Source organism: Lissotriton helveticus, chromosome 3_1 (assembly GCF_964261635.1).
Source record: "Lissotriton helveticus chromosome 3_1, aLisHel1.1, whole genome shotgun sequence".
Classification (NCBI taxonomy): Eukaryota; Metazoa; Chordata; class Amphibia; order Caudata; family Salamandridae; genus Lissotriton; species Lissotriton helveticus.
In genome coordinates, this window is record NC_136061.1 from 1,564,584,131 (window position 1) to 1,564,601,317 (window position 17,187).

General features: G+C 43.1%; 1 protein-coding gene across 1 annotated transcript in view; it reads right to left on the reverse strand.

Moving 5' to 3' along the window:
* The window catches only part of LOC144825052 (uncharacterized), a 236,253-nt gene that overhangs the window by 8,774 nt on the left and 210,292 nt on the right, over positions 1 to 17,187 (reverse strand). The window contains exons 10-11 of the mRNA XM_078683962.1: positions 13,556 to 13,676; positions 11,604 to 11,716 (exon numbers count right to left, since the gene is read on the reverse strand). Of these exons, the coding sequence (XP_078540088.1) occupies positions 11,604 to 11,716; positions 13,556 to 13,676 (234 nt within the window). The remainder of the gene's footprint in view (positions 1 to 11,603; positions 11,717 to 13,555; positions 13,677 to 17,187) is intronic.

Here is a 17,187-nt window from a genome sequence, read left to right on the forward strand (position 1 = left end):
AATGAATAATATAAAAAGAGGTATTCCATAAATAGGCAGGGACTGTCTGATGAAAACCTCCAAGACTATTTGCTTTATTAAAGTGGCTTATATTTAAGAATGGTCTAAAGGTTTATGCTCCAAACAAGTCTTGACTTTAAAAAAAAAACACACATTTGAGAAAATAATTTTTTAAAAGTATGCTTTTCTCTTTTTTCTAAAAAAAATCTTAACTTTACTGTTTCAGCTAAAATCCATGACAACATATAATTTAAAAAAAATAATAGAATAAAGCTGTGAATCAAAAATAGCAGTAAATATTTCACTATGTATTTTAATCACAAAATATCCTGCAAGATAATTTTCCATTACTCTTGAATAAAGCCACTGTGTCTTCAAACACTACATGAGTTCGTAAAAAAAACCTCATAAAAGGGCAACAAGGTTTCTATAAAGTCCATTTCACAAGTGCAACAGTATCTTTTTTTCCCTGAAACTGTTACATTTATATGTTTATGTGAAGACTGACAAAGTGCCCTTCGTACTATTGGGGTAATTACATCTAGGCATGAATTAAACCTAACCTGTATCTTCTCTGGTATCAAGTAGAGACCACCATTTTTCAGATGATTGATTGTGCAGTCGTTTTCAAAACCCTTAAAACTTAGAAAGTTCACTCAATGATAGAAAAACCACATTATCTGCTTAAAATAATTTCACAATCTTTCCCTTTAGTTAAATAGGAACACCCACCATAATTGTTGGACCTGATCCTCTCTGCAGGGTCACCCCGCAAACGTTTTGCCTTCCTCCTCCCTTTTTTCTTACCCCTTTTTGTTGGCTTTAGGATTCTGGGCACTTTAACACTGCTAACCAGTGCTAAAGTGCACATGCTCTGTACTCTAAATATTGACTTATCCACAATTGGCATATTTAATTTACTTGTATTTCCCTAGTAAAGTCCACAATATGTGCACAGGGCCTGGAAATTAAATGCTACTAGTGGGCCTACAGCACTAATTGTGACACTCACTCAGTAGTCCTTTAAACATAGCTCAGGCCTGCCATTGCACAGCCTGTCTGTGAAGTTTTATGCTGCCATTTCAAACCGGCAAGTTAAACTGCTTGCCAGGCAAACATCCTTCCGTTTTATTACATATAGGTCACCCCCCATGGTAGGCCCTAGGCACTCCAATGGGCAGGGTGCAGTGTATTTAAAAGGTAGGGCATGTAAAGCAGTACTTTGCTGGGGCCTGTGATGAGGCTGGTGCTGAGGACAGGCATCCAGAGCACGCCTGGTGCATGTATGTCAGCTTGAGCCCCATCGTCAGTCCACCCTGTGACTCCCTCCCATCTATCAATGAGTTACCAGCAACGTTCAAGTAGGGATTCCTCTGCCTTTTGCTGTCTCAGACCTCCAAATGATCTTTTGCCCAACCCAGCAGCCGGCAGCCATCAGGACAGGAGCCAGCAGCATTGGAGTGCTGACTGGCTCCTGACGTGAACCCGGCACTGGAACATAGCATCCCGCTATTGGCTCTCAGCTGTTACTACCACATTGTCTCACATGTTGCCAGAGGAGGGGGCACAAAAACCTCTGCTTTGCTGCCTGGTGCAAGTACTCCAGTCAGTGACCTCCATAAGCTACGGGGTGCTTCCTCCAAGCTGCAGGGCAACATTGTTGTAGTTCTGAATTCCCAGCTGCTGCATCTCTGCTACGGGACAGTCTCCCTGCTTGATTCATCATTTCTGGCTAGGCACCGAATACTTAGCAGGTGGGTGGGTTGAACTGAGGTCACACAGAGGATGAAGGCTCGGGCATAAAGGAAGGGAGGCAGAAGAGGCACTATAAGGATATCGGGCAAGAGGCCTGCAAAATGATCAAAGAAAATATGCCAAGCAGGTATTGATGCCTCCCCTAAGCTGGAGAAAATGTCCTTAATACCGTTCAAGAATAGCTCTTTGAGCAGCCGTAGTGGGCTGAAAGGGGATAAAGCCCCTACACGCCCTTCTGTTCCCTCCTCAAATACTCTGGAAAGAGTGGAGGTTTCATTGGGCTTATCCACCTTAGAAACCACATCAGAGGATATGGGCTCCAACATATCTGGAAAAGACACTGGGTTATCCTGTACTCAGTGCACAATGGAAGCGTTCTTAACAACAGGTCTGCCTCTGAATGTGGCTCCAGTCACCATGGAACCAGGCAAGGATTTAGGCCTGAATGACAAATCTGTGAATAACCCCTCTCCTCCTGGTCTTAAGGAAGCTACATCTTTCAGTAACAAGTCGGCTCGTTCTATCTCCATCTTGCCACCTCAATGTGTTCTGCCTGTGGTCTGTGGGCACTCTCTCAATTCTGAAGCAGGGCGCTCCACAACCTTGAGCTCACACCTTACGACAACATTTCTTCAAGCTTCTCAGCTGCTGTACCCTGGCAGTCTGGAGCGGGCGGCGACCAGGGGGGGGGGGCTTGGCTGGACAAGAGGGTTTCTTTTCTTTTTCAGACCTCTCTGACAGTGACCGGAATGAGGGCCTGGATCAGGCGGCTCAGTCAGTGCTGGTCTCCTATCTGGGTAGGAGCAAGATATTTGTGGGCTCTGATTCTTCAGCTACCTCATACCAATGGTTTGGGCAGGTGCGGTAGCCATCTAGTGGATCTAGTGGAACAGGCTGAGGACCTGGTGCGGGCATCATTCGATCAAGGTGTAATTGATCATGCCCCCTCATCGGAGACGGAAGATGAATTGCTATGGGATCCTGACAGGGATGAGCTTGCTTTAACATATCGCTCTAATAATAATAAAATAATAATAGTGACATTTATAGAGCGCTGGGCGGAAATCAGGTAGGGACCAGGACCAACAGGGGGCTATCCCTGGTTAAAGAGCCAGATCTTCAAGATCTTCCTAAACTCAAGTTCTAATTCAACTAAGCGCTTATGAGAGGGTAAGGAATTCCACAGCCTGGCGATGCTCACTGTGAAGGACCTGCATCCCATTCGGTACTTCTCATAGTTCGGTACACAGAGCAGGTGCTGGGAGTTGGATCTCAGTATACGTTTATGTTGGTATGGGCAAAGCCTATGCCTGAGATATCTAGGTCCTTTATAATGCATGGCACTGGAGTTACCTGACATGTGGGGAGATGTGGTGAAGGAACGGTACCTGTCGGAAAAGTCTCGCTGCTGCGTTTTGTACCATCTGAAGTCTGTGGATCAGATTCAAAGGTAACCCTAGGTACAGACTGTTCGCATAGGCCAGCTGAGAGGTTACAGTAGCATGGACTAGGACCCTGCCACATGGATTTCTTTAAGCTTCTTAACTTCCCTAAGCAGGACAAAGAGATATGTCGAACTTGGGTTACAAAGGAGAGATAGGAATCCTAGTTGATGCCCAAATTCCTTGCAGTATTTGCTGGAATTGGTGGTGAGCCTAGTTCAGATGGTCACCATAACCCTGGGGACGAAGGGGAGGCCCGGCCAAAGAACAGGACCTCAGTCTTGTCCGCATTTAGTTTTGGTCTGTTATTGTTCATACAGTAAGTGATGTCCTTCAGACACCCCTCAAATCTGGCAAACGAGTCGTTAGAGTGGTGTTTGAATGAGAACACCAGCTGGGTGTCATCTGCACAGGAGACTGCCTTCCCTTCCCAGGTAGTTATGAGGGTGAAAAGTGGCACCAGGTAGGAGTTAAAAAGCAGAGGGCTAAGAGCAGAGTTTTGTGGCACGTCGCACCGCAGTGGCTTAGGATCGCATTGATGCAGTTGGAGAAAGACTGTATCTGTGAGGTAGGACTGGATCCAAGAAAGAACTGCCCCATGTGTTTGAGTCTGTCCCGAAGAATATGGTGTGCAACCATGTCGAACGCAGCCGACAAGTCTAAAAGGAACAGCATCGCTGATGCTCCAGCACCCACAGTCATTCTCACTGCTACTGCCACCTCCACCAATGCGGTCTCGGTACTGTAACCTGACTAGAAACCGGAATGGGTATCATGTAAGATGTGAGTGTGAATGAAATTGGCGAGTTGGCGCTGTGTCAATTTTTCTAACATTTTTGCAGGTGCTGGCAATAGTGAAATTGGGCGGTAATTGCCAAGCTCTATAGGATCAGCATTCTGCTTTTTCAGAAGGGGTAGTAAGAAAGCATGTTTCCAAATATATGGGAAGATGCCACACGATAGCGATGTGTTCCAAATGTGTTTTAAAACTTGGTTAATCCTTGCGGAAGCTCCTCCATCTATGCCATCTTCATTATCTGATCAGGATGTGGGGAAGAAACCCCCTTCTGATGTTGGTGACCCCGTGGCTGGCCTGCCTCAGGATTCCCCCACGCTGGGGGCCATCTATCGTCTCCTTCGACATCACAGAGAGGATTACGGGAAGGATTTGCTCGCTCTGAAGGCTGCACTTCGCAAGTGGTTCTCTGGAAGCTTTCTAAAAACATGGATATTGTTCAGTCACGACTTGTAGTAGTTGAAGCTTCCCAGTCAGCTCTTCAAAAGGTAGTGGAAACTAAAAGCTCTGAGATTACCCAGCATGAAAGGCAGATCACCAATCTATCCTCAAGGGTGGCAGACTTGGAAAAATGGTCTTCTAGGAACAATTTGCGGTGTTTAGATGTCCCCGAGGGGGCTGAAGTGAATGATCCCTGTAGCTTTGTTGTTCATCTGTTCCAAGAGGCCTTCCCCGCATTGAGTGATTGGGATATAGATTGTATGATACAACACGCACAACGCTTCCAACCCTCGGGCTATATTGATCTACATTGGCAATATTATTCTTCTGTAAGAGATCTTTCGGGTGGCCACTCGTAAACAGCCAGTGAAAGCTAGCAGAATTGATTTCTTCGTCCGATCAGATTGTTGCCACCAAATAGTTGTAAGGTATCAAAAGACACCAGAGCACATCAGGTTATGGTAACATCCACAAAGCCACAATGTAGGAATCTTGAGGCACTCATGTATATGGCAATACAAGGGGGCATACTATGGAGTAATAACCGTGCATATATTTATTCGCTAAAAACACTAGGGAGATAGTAAACATTGACAATATGTCGACATTGGGGTTGAATTATTGAAGATATACAGAACATAGAGGAATATGTGATCAAAGCTATACTAAGAAAATATTGCTGGGTTTCAACAAATTCTTTATCCTATGGTAGATGGAACGTATCATGGCTCCATACAGAGGGTGACTTGCATGATTAGTTGGTGACATAAGAAGTGCACGATTGGATGCGGAGAATAAAAAGTGAATCTCACACTAAGGTAGGATTCACAATCGTTTTGATCAAATGTGCCTACAATTGTTTACATGTGAATGACAGCAATCATGAAAAGTCTTGTCTACATAAGTAATTATTTGTTTTGCAGTTACATGAACATTGGATATTTTATTCTTAAAATTCATACCCATAGAAACTAACAGGGTGTGAATCATATTGCTAGTGAGGTGAGACATTTGAAACATATTTATGAATTACGATCACCACATGGGTGCAGTGGCTCTTACCCTGAAATGTCTTTTGGCTCACAACATTTCTCGTGTTGCACAACTAACACTGCAAAAAACAGTCTTTTACCCTTGACATTGACCCGCAGCGGCTTTTCTATCTTTTTTCGGGTGCATCACCACCTACACTTGGTATAATACTCTTTTTGCATGTGCACATCAGCACAGGCAATGTATATATACATGTTGTAAAGGGAGCTTTTGGTGGTCAAAAAAATATTTTGTAGTATACCATATTTAATATGTAATGCTTCTATACATATTTGTAGAAGTGTAAACATGTCTGTTACATAGCATATGGACATATAGATCACTTGACATTTCTTTATATGTGATTTGCAGCCTTGAGGAAGCCCTGGACAGAGCGAAATGCACGTCGGCTGTGGAACATTTTATTGAATGAATAAAACATGATTGATCTGCACTACGCAAGCTCTATTTATTGGGAACTGCATAACACAAGAATATTTATTGCAGAAGTGTGCAAAATGCATGGATGATGAAATTTACCATAATCTGATGTGCTCTGGTGTCTTTTGATACAGTTAGATCTGTTTTCACTTTTGTGGATGCAGAAATTGGCGCTCAAGGTGGATGAGCGTTGGACACTGTGATTGCACTCGATATTTATTTTAGCTCTATTGTTGTTAAGCCAATACACTAAGGAGACACATTGATGTGAAGATCGATCTAGGCATATCCACTTTGCTTTGTTTACTAAATAATTGTAAGGTGCTGGCAGCTCTGGGAACACATTCCGGCACTACAGAAGCTTGGGGCCTTTGTCTCCCTTATGAAGCCTGCAACTCTGCGGATTCTGAAGGATGGTCAGACCTTCTATTGCTATGACAGTTTAAAGGTCCAGGAACTGTTAACCAAGTGGCAACCAGGAGGCTGTGGACACTCCATCTTGTCCTGTTTATAAATTTGTTTCTCTTTCTTTGCTTCCTGTTGCGTGCAAAGGACTCCTAATGGGTTTTCACATTATGGTATTTTCAGGTTGGGGGGAAAAAAAAGCTTTAGGATTTATTGGGTGTGACCAACCCATTCTTTGCAGGAAATGTCAAGGGCAAGGCCTAGGGCAGTCATGGCAGACCAGTTGGTTGATGGGCTGGTCTTTGTTTCCTCTGTAGGAGTCATTTTTTCTTGCTTCTTATGTTTTGGTTATGTCTTCTTTTCGGAATTTGTCTTAGGTCTTTCTTTTCATTTTCTCTCTTTCAGTTGGCTCTTTATCTTAAAAATCTCTTCTTCCATAACTCTCACGAAAGGCAATATACATATTACTCGGCACAACGTGGATAGATTACCTATTCACGCACCATAACCAGGTTGAGAGTTTTGCAACGCCAACGCACATGGCAAGGGGCATCTCAGACCACTCCCCATTGAGTATTGTCCTTAAGGGGCCAAGTATTAACAAAAAAGAATTCCCTAGGGTAGACTCCTGGTACTTACGGGACGCAGAATTGAGAGAAAAACTCCACAATGGAGCCAACCTGTATTTTAAAGAAAATGAGGGCTCGTGGCATCCCATCAAATCCTGCGGGAGGCCTTTAAAACAGTGCTACGAGAACAAGTCCAGGCCCTGATATGGGGAAAGAAAAAGGAAGACACATTGAAACTCCAGACCCTTGAACAGGAAATACTGCCACTGAAGCGAGAGGCGACTGCTAGCAGGAGCACAGAGCTGCAACATAGATTAACCATGCACCAACAAGAACTGCATGCCTTGGCAGATAATGTAGCGTGAGCACATGCACTGGCCACGCAGCGCCGACTATACGATATAGGGGATAAGGCCTACATTCTGTTGCCTTGGTTGGACTAAAGGGAAAAAGAAAGGTCATGGGTGGTGGATGTCAGGGACAGAACGGGTGTACTTCAGACAACGAGTGTAGAAATAGCGGAGACCTTTGCCTCCTACTATGAAGGTTTGTACACCCCAGTTAGCACAAGATCTGACAGGGACTGCGGGGAGCTGCTTGCAGACTTCCTACTCCGGACACTAACTACAGACAAGCGAGATGGCTTGGAGGCTATTCTCACAGAAGAAAAACTCTCTAGTGCCTTGGGGTCATTGAAGTCAGGGAAAGTGGTGGGTCTGAATGGACTGCCAGGTGAGCTCTTCAAGGGCTTGACTACCGGAATTACGCAACTGTTGCTTAGAATGTTTGTGGAGGCAAGGGAAAGAGGCACACTGCCTATAGACCAGCACACAGCCACAATTGCGGTAATGCACAAGGCGGGTAAGCTCCCAGAAAGCTGCAGCTCTTATAAGCTGATCTCCCTGCTAAACATGGAGGCAAAGGTACTTAACAAGGCCCAAGCAAACAGTGTAGTGACTATGCTAGCCACCATCATTCACATTGATCAGTCTGGCTTCATGCTACATCGAAGCACCCACCACAACCTACGGCGGTAATATCCAGTCCTCCACTTAACAAAGGCCCTCTCATCCCAGCCAATGACGCTAATGTCATTGGATGCCTTAATGGTCTTTGACAGCATAGAGTGGCCCTATTTGTTCGCCACGCTATTCTGACTAGGCTTTGGCCCAAAATGCTGCAATTGGGTAAAATTGCTTCATCAAAGTCCATTGGCCAGAGTGAGAGTCAACGGAGTGTTATCAAGAACTTTTGCATGGCGCAGAGGCACCAGACAGGGTTGCCCCTTGTCGCTGCTTCTGTTTGACCTGACTCTGGAGACATTGGTGCATTGAATAAGAATTGGCCTGATGATTTGGGGCATAATGGCACCAGGGGGGTTGGGAAGAATGTATCTGCCTGTATGCAGATGACACAATGCTATATCTTTTTAGGTCTAATTTCTTCATAGCAAGGGTCCTTCATATTTTTTAACTCTTTGGAGCTACTCTGGTTACACTATAAATTGGACCAAATCGGTTGTGTTCCCCTTGTCGGGTCCCCCTCCAAGGCTCTCAGCGACTTGTGTAGCCCCAATAATTGTAGAAGGCTTTAAATATTTGGGCATTCATGTGACTCGCAATCAACAAATATTCTGACAGCGGAACCTTTTCACCCAGTTGAGCAGACTACACACAGACATAATACATTGGCGCACCCTGCCACTGACCTTAATGGGAAGAGTAGCATTATACAATATAATGACCATGCCACTCCTTTTATATATTCTGTAGAGTACTCCCTACTCGGTCCCATCAACCTTCTTTAAACAGGTAGACCAAGAGCTCTGCTCGTTGCAATGGCTAGGGGGCACGCCCTGTATCGCCCTACATAAATTACAAAGAGGGGTCTACAAGGGGGGCCTGGTGGTCCCAGACATTAAACTTTATTATTGGGCCTCGCAACTTATGATAATAATTGACTGGCTGTACGCAGATAAGGAGGAACAGACCTATAGAATGGATAGAGACGTGATGCCTAACTGGAATTACGAGCCTCTTCTATATGCTCGCAGGACGCATTAAGACTGGCTTACACACATGGCAACAGTGGTCAAATGCTGGAATGAGGCAAATAGGTACTTGGGATGGCAGGGCCGGGTGACAGGCATGACGTCCCTGTGGTTGGGTGACCGACTGAGGATGGTAACCACACTAGAGGGATTCAAAGGATGGCTGACCATAGGTATTGGGCATCTAGGAGATGTGTGGAGAGACGGGGCACCCCTCCCCTTCAACAAACTAAAACAAGAATTTGCCCTGGCTCTCTCCCAGAGGTTTCCCTATATGAGGCTCACACATGCCCTACAAAGTTACATACAATGAGGCGCGATCGTCCCAGATTATTCCCCTCTAGAATTGAGACGGTTAGTAGACCCTATTCCTGACAAGGGGACGTCCAAAATATACCGGCAAATAATGAATAATGCACCAGACCCACTAACCTCCTTAGAAGAGCCTGGATGGATGATCTAGGAAATATTGAAGGGATATATATGGATACCCTCATCTTTGGATATGATATACACCCTTGTAATTTGCCAGAAGCACATATGTGTAGGAAATTAAGGTATTTTCACAACTATACCCAAGTTTGATCTGGGTATCTGAACCTAGTTCTGTATGAATGTGTTTTGATGTATGTGTAATCATGTGGAATATCACCAGTATATAAATACTGTTTAGTGGGTGCTAAGAATAATGTGTTATGTGTAATGTTTATGTTTTTCTTTTTACTACTTTTTTAAGCTACGTATAGATAACGATTTGAGGCTGGGAGATATCGTTTTTCCTGAAGAAGGTGGCTGTCGGATACTAGTACCCACCGAATCGTGTCGATGCTTGATAAAGAATTTTAGACACTAGATCTCTGGGACATTTGTTGGTCGAAGAAATTTGATCAGATGAGAGATTCCGACTTTTAAACAAATGATCTATGTTAGACTAGTGAGGCTTTAATGATATGAAATAATTGTCTAGTATGCTCTCCCGATGTGTTTGTTTAACAGAATTTTTTTTAAGTGAATTGCTATATGAAATTGTTTTAGGTTCGTTTTTAACAATACACAACAATTTATTGTTTTACAAATTGACATTACCTATACTGTGTTTTTTAATGAATTTATAATAAACTGTTGAAGGACAACTTGGCCCACACTTAGTTTAGTAAGAACTCATTTTAATTTTTTATTTATGTTTTGGTGATATTGTTTATTGAAATATGTGTGAGAGTTATGTGATTGAGTTTGCCAAAGGGGATTTTTCTCTTGACTGGGACCCTACGAGAAGGCCAGGTCCAACGGGGGGCGGTTAACATGCAGAAAACACATCCTCTCTAATTGCAATAAAAGCTATTCAAGGTGCGTTTCTGTATACTGGGGTCCAGAAAAAAAAATACATTAATCTCTGTGTCTAAACACTGTTTAAACCCCTGCCATGAAATTCACAACTAGAATGCTGAGAAGAATGGCAATTTTAAGAACTCCAAAGGAAGTGGAGTGAAGGAGTCCACGCAATTCCCAGGAGGATTGGGTTTCAATGCTGAGGAGGGTGGGGCATGAGATATGTCATTCCTATGTAAGGAAAAAGAAACCCCTAATTCCATTTAGGGGAGTCTCTGAATTGTAAAAACACTTTTAAACTATGCTAAAAGAGTAGAAGGAGACAGAGAATGGCAGTATGATTATGGCACACAGAGTACAGGGTAAAGGTGGGTTGATTTGATGGCCCAAAACAGAACTGTTTAAAATCAAGACCCTCTGGTGTTCCAAGCAGCCAGACAAGAAAGCAGTCCAAGGACAGGAAATTGTGGATAAGTAGTACAGTGAATGAACAAGTTGGTGGGTAAATCAAAATGGATTGCCCCATAGGTTGACTGACATAACTCACATGCAGAATAGGGCAGCATGAGAGAGGTGTGCTGTGTCATAAAACAGTTCACCCCATCAGTTAGTATCCTGTGATGCATTGTCCCACCACCAATTTTTGCATCATATACTCTGCAAGAAGTATGACAGAACGAACTGAAGATACCATCCACAGAATATGCGTTTGCCACCTACAATATGACAAAGATGTTCTTGCAATACAAGCACTTATCAGGAAAGTTTAGTAGGAATCACTATTGCTTTACATGAGGTCAGGAAATATTGACCAAAAGTAAACCGAAGCAATACAACTTTAGAAGTATGCAATTGATTGTTAAAGTCATTTACAGCCTAATTACAAGGTGTATTTTAGTTCTGATGGAGCCAATAATGGCAATTAACTGTCCCAAAAGAATTATGAGATCCATACAAAAATTGTGGATTTGCTTTGTTTCATCTTGCAATTTCAGCTGTAAAAGCAAAATAATCTCAGATGAGACTCTGATGAAAAATTAAGAATTCCCAGAAAATAAGATTAGATTTACAAATGTCCTGGTTTTCCTCCTTTCCATGGGAACGTAAGGAGTCCAACTTATAGCCCCAGTCATTCCACCCCTCCAGAGTAACCATAGTTATAGTTGCCCTCAATATTGTAATTCTGGGGGCGGGCATAACAACAGGACCTTGTAAAAATAATAATAATGATTGTCAAAGATAATCAAAGAATCTGGCAGTGATATAATTGTCAATAATGACTAGTTTTGTCATAATTAACCAATTATTCTTAAAATGGAAATTTAAGGGCAAAAAGTACTTACCGACTCCTCAAAGATTTTTTCATGAAAGTGCGCAATGGGAACATTTTCTAATGTGGCTTCTTGATGCTTCTGAATACTTAAGCACTGATGGAGAAGGATATCCACTAAGCAACCTGCAAGATAATATGTACAACCAAATCTATTTCAGTAAACACCGTCTATGATTATGTCAGCGTCAAATGTCACCATAAAACTATTTAGCCCACCTATACGTTAAGCTTATGAAGTACAAATAATGTCATATTTTAACATGAAAGGCTTTTTTAAAGTCTGTATTACCATTTCAAGTCTTGTACCAGCATGAATGGAAAGTCCTACTTCCCTTTATTTAGTGGCAGCTCCTCCTTAGGCATAGGAGGGTTGCCCACTTCTTTAAGCAGTGTGCAAAGGAAAAATAAAAGGATAATAACTTGTTGTTATTATCATTTCATTTTTCCAGCAGGTTTGCGGGCGGGGCTGCTCTGCTCTCAGAGTAGGGCAGGGGACAAATGGTTTGCCCACTCCAAGTGCTCATGAATGCTTGGCTGGCCCTCTGGGGCCAGCCAAACAGTCATGCGCACTTTGCATGTTCTCCACGCTGGCTGCATTACAGACTGCGTGGAGAATATGCCCAGGCCCCCAGTCTCTGTCTGAGCGCCGCATAACAGTGCTCAGACCAATCACAACGCTGCAATGCCAGGGGAGCCTGGGTGTGCTTTTTTGTTTGCTGTTCGGCCTGAGTCCGACGGAGGAGAGACTGAGCGGGGATGCAGTACGCGGTGATAAGGAAAGTGTTTTTTGGGGTTATTTTTAGCATTCCCCTTCCTCCTCTCCCCCCTGCCCGCCGGCCCCCGATCTGTGCCGGCCAGCACTGCCTTAATTAATTGCCTTGCTGCAATTAAGGTTAAAGACATAATTATGAGGTTTAAGTACACCATGAGTATTGCGCACCCGACAGTGCCAAGTGGTTTAGAAAAAACTAAGCTTGGGATCTATTCTGCCATTTTTGAATGTAGGTTTACAGACACCAAGGATCAAATCTAAAAGGCTGTTTTGGTGTCACTTAGTGGGACCTGATGAATTGATTACACGTCATAACCAACTTATTAGTACTGAAAACTGCGGTTCAGGGGCCAATCAACTGTTCTGCTGATGAGGCATTTGCAAGATAGCATGGTCTTATCGATGAAAATTTCACAAGTGAATCCAGTGCTTTCGAGGTGGGAAATAAACCTGCCATTTTAATCTAATTTTCTCGAAGAAATGTGTTTTTCTTTCTATTTCAGTCTATTGATATTAAAGCTTGCCAGCTGACTTCAATAAACCATATAAAACAAGGTAAAAAAAACACATCTTTTTGTCATTGGATGTACATATTTATATATATATACGTGCACACATTTGCACTTATAGGCTTCTGTTGTGCTTCTTGAATTTATTGGAAACATTTTAGACATGTTTTCGAAAAATTGCAATACAATAGTTTTTTTTTTTTTTTAAATTGCTCATGCTCGTTAATTACTCTGAATCTAAATGTGATCAGGGGATTTTAGGCGAAAATCCACACGAAATTTGTTAGGAAATCAGTATAATAATGCTAAAACTTAGCATAACACTTTGGTTTTCCAGGCAACTATGCTCAAAGTTTGTCACCAAACTTTTTATTGCAGTGTTACAGTTGTCTAAAGAAAAACTATGACAACCTTCTTCAGAAATGCTGGTTAAAATAATATAACGATTCCATTTTTGGCTTGAGCAGAAAATCTGAAGAATAAAAGATGGTGTTGTAAAATAAAGGTATTTATTAGCACTGCAACTCTGTTTTTACAAAACAAAATATTGAATTACCTTGAAATACTTAAAAGAAATGTTTTTACCCAAGTTCTCCTTAAAATAATTGTCTGCTGTAAATTTTCTACAGGTATGAACAGCAAAGAATTTGCAGAATTTCAATTTTTCTGTGCAAATCTTACCTTCTAAAAGCGTGACAGCTGGATCCTTTCCGAATAACACTGGTCCATGACCTCCAATCATGTCAATCAGGTGCTCCATAAAAAATGTTTCAATTAGTTGTCTGCCTGCGTACATGGCAACCTAGAAGAATTGATGCATGCAGTAAAACGACAACTCAGTACATTAAAAAGTCCATGGCACGATGCAAAACTATGTGAAAATAAGTCATGATTGTTATAGAAACCCAAAAGTAAAACAAGCATTGGCAATGCATCGGTTTTGCCTATGTAACTTCATCAGTCATCGTACGGGAGAAGGAAAGAGCGCCCGACAGATAACAAGGGAGTGGAGAGGATGTGGCGCAGCGGCTAGAGCTGCTAACTCGAGAGCTGGGGATCTCGGTTTGAGTCTCGGCTGTGCGGCGCAACATCCTGTGAGTCTATGCAAATCACTTAGGACCGCATTACAATAATTCAGGACCGACCGACCTCCGGTCGGTGGCCCTGACCGCAGTATTAGGATGCGACTGCACATGGTGTGGTCGAACACTCCTTTTTCTCTATCGGAAAGTGTGCTGCAGTCGGAAACCAGCTGCAGCACAAGCTCCCATAGAGAAATGTGAGTTTTTGGTGCCTGCCACTCTGTGTAGGGATTGACAGGGGGCACCATAGATGCCCCCAACCGGGGGCCACTGTTGCAAGGGGGCCCTGCTAGGGGCCCCCAAAGTCGCTTTCTGACAGACTTTTCCGGCCGGGAAGCACAACATGAAAAGTCTGTGGGAAACCGACATTGTAATCCCGTTGCAGAAACGCCGTCCTTAAGGGATTACGTGACAGTTCCGACTGGCCGACGGGCTCTCCGCCAGAATCCGGCTGGACTGACCAGCCAATTTCAATTCCAATCGCCGTAATCGTAAAACGGTGGTGAGAATCAAAACCGAAGATGTTGGTCGGAAAGCCTTTGAACGCAGGTCGGAGGCTTTCAAACCAACATCAAAATCAGGGCGTTAATCTCTCCGGGTGATAAATTAGTATATAAATATGCTGCAATAGTAAAAGGCAAAACTATATGAAAATATAGTTCCACCAACTGGATGTTAACAGTATTTCGGCGGCGGGAAACTGATAAGAGAAGAAAACGAGGAACAAGCATCGGTAAATGCAGAAAAATATGCTACAGCCAATGGAAATGAAGGAAAGGTAAGTGTCACACACAGGAACCAATGAGAAGCCAGGAAAGAGAGGAGGCAGGATGTAAGTCCCTTTTAAGATTATATTAAAAACAATCGTTTTCTCAAGCACAGAACAAGCAAGGGCAGTGCAGGTGACATCTAAAAACTGAAAGCAAGGCATGAAATGGAAGATTTTTAGAAATCTGACATAATAAATAAAAACTAAATGGGAAATTATAGAACCTAATATTTAGTTCACTGGGTCCATCACATTCATATGATATACACCATAATATGAAGCAGTACCTCGAGGAGGCGTGCTGGCACATATTGCATAGTGGTATATTTTATCCCTGAAGAGGCTACAGCTTTACCAGAGACCGAACCAACATTCACAAGAATAGTACGCCCACTGTATAAGGCCTGGGGAGTTGCACTCCTGATCAATGAATTTGGAGTTGGTGCAGCCTGTGATTGAAGCCCTCCTTAACCCTTCAACGCTGATGACCAGCTCAGCTCGTCATCAGCGACGCCTGTCGTACGCTGATGACGAGCTGAGCTCGTCATGTAACGCAGGTTTTTTAAAAACGCAGCGCGCAGCGGGAAACCCGCTAGCGCGCATGCGGTTAAGGAAATGGCTGCAGGGAAGGTTTTTGTAAGACCCCATCGATGAAAGCCATTCTTCATGTTGTGGTCCCAAAAGGCAGATATCACATAGTCCACAATGAAGAATGTGCTGAGGGCAGCAGAAATTCCTAATTTGCATGGAAACTGCCTCCACAGAAATAATGCTGTGTTGAACTGGCAATCAGTAGCACATACTTTGTGCACTGAGCGTGCTACTCAGTAATTGGCCCAAATTAGTCAAAATCTTGCAGAATTTAGACAGCATCAAAGACAATTTAAAAGTACCTGTGTAATATAGTTCAGAGAAGGAAGGACAAAAGCTGCTGTGCCCCGTATTACTGACAGGGAGCACATTTAAGTGGTTGCACAAGGAGCAGATCAAGTTACTGTGTCCTGTCACAAAGACTGTGCTCACCATGGCAGCCGCACATAGGCATCTGCCCTGGGGCTGATGCATTGGTGAAAGACCAGCTATTTGAAGCTGCAAATTTGCCATTGAATGGGCATGCAGCAATAGTCTTTCATTTAATAGTGGAGTAGAGATCCACTGGCGGTGGGTGCAATGAGTAACTGCACCCCCCTGCATGGTCTCCTGGACCCTCGTTCGAACCTTGCTTGTGGTACCCTTGTGAGTGCACTGACAGCTTCTTTGCCTCTGCATCTACATCTGTAACAGGGCAATGTGTTCCCTCGTTTGCATGGGGTTGCAAACTCATGCAAATGAGGTAACACCCCCTTTTGATCATTTTCAGCAATGTGGATTACAGAAGGGGCTGATGCAAGCATCGGTAATCCGTCTGTAATACCACAGTGGTGCACAGGCACAGAAAACTGCCACATGCACCTGTGGCACCCTAGTACACTTCATGTAAGATGGTCCCAGATGTTTTGAGCAAATTTTGTGACCAAGTATAGGCTTTTTGAAATAACTGAAAATTATGAATTTGCTGTTTTTTTCTAAAACATAATTGGTTAAACTTTCACTTTCGCCTCTTGTAAAAATATCTGGGCTAATTTAGAAACCCCTTGCGCCGACCGTACGTCACTTTTAAAGATTGTTAACACAGTTATTAAAACCCATGAGAAGGCATTACGTATTGAAAGTATTCAGCACAGTTGCTTTAAAAGCTGCAATAAACATGGCAAAACATGGAAGGTGCAATACCTAAGATGATATGGAATCATAAAGATGTCATGCAGTGTTAAAAAATAGTTTTGTACCCAGTTCTGCAGTGCTGATAATGATTACCAATAAGCATTCCAGGATGTGCCCATGTCTGCTTGGGTTTTGAGACCTCGTGTGACATCATTCACTAGATGACTGTTTACTTTACTGCTTTTGCTTCAGTTATGGTATTGACCCACTAAACAGTACCACAAGTAACCCAACGAATGGCATTAGCAATAAAATCACAGGTTAGGCAAAGAAAGAGGAGGATGAATCCTGCAATTAGGAGTCCATTGTTAGGTCTAGCATACCAGACAACGCAGCAAAAGATGAACTGCGGGCTTACCAAGAACATAAAATGACTTACACCCCTCATTGCTTACCATGGTTGGCTTTACTGTCACTCTCATTTGCCTGCTTCTTATTAGATGGCTTGCCTTGTACACCTTGTCACTTTCCCTCCCTTGGAGCATAACCAATTTACTAGTGTTCTTCCACTGCTAACTTCTAGCAATGACTTTTTCTGAAGCACTCCATGAGGCTAGATGTGTTTTCCAGTTTTCCCGCTACTGTGTTTCTCCTTCACAACTCTGTGCTCTGTTTTTCTCTCTTTCACCGTTGTGCTTCTCGCCAGCCTCCTACATGATGCACTCACCTCGTGTTCTTCCACTTCACCCCAAATTTCT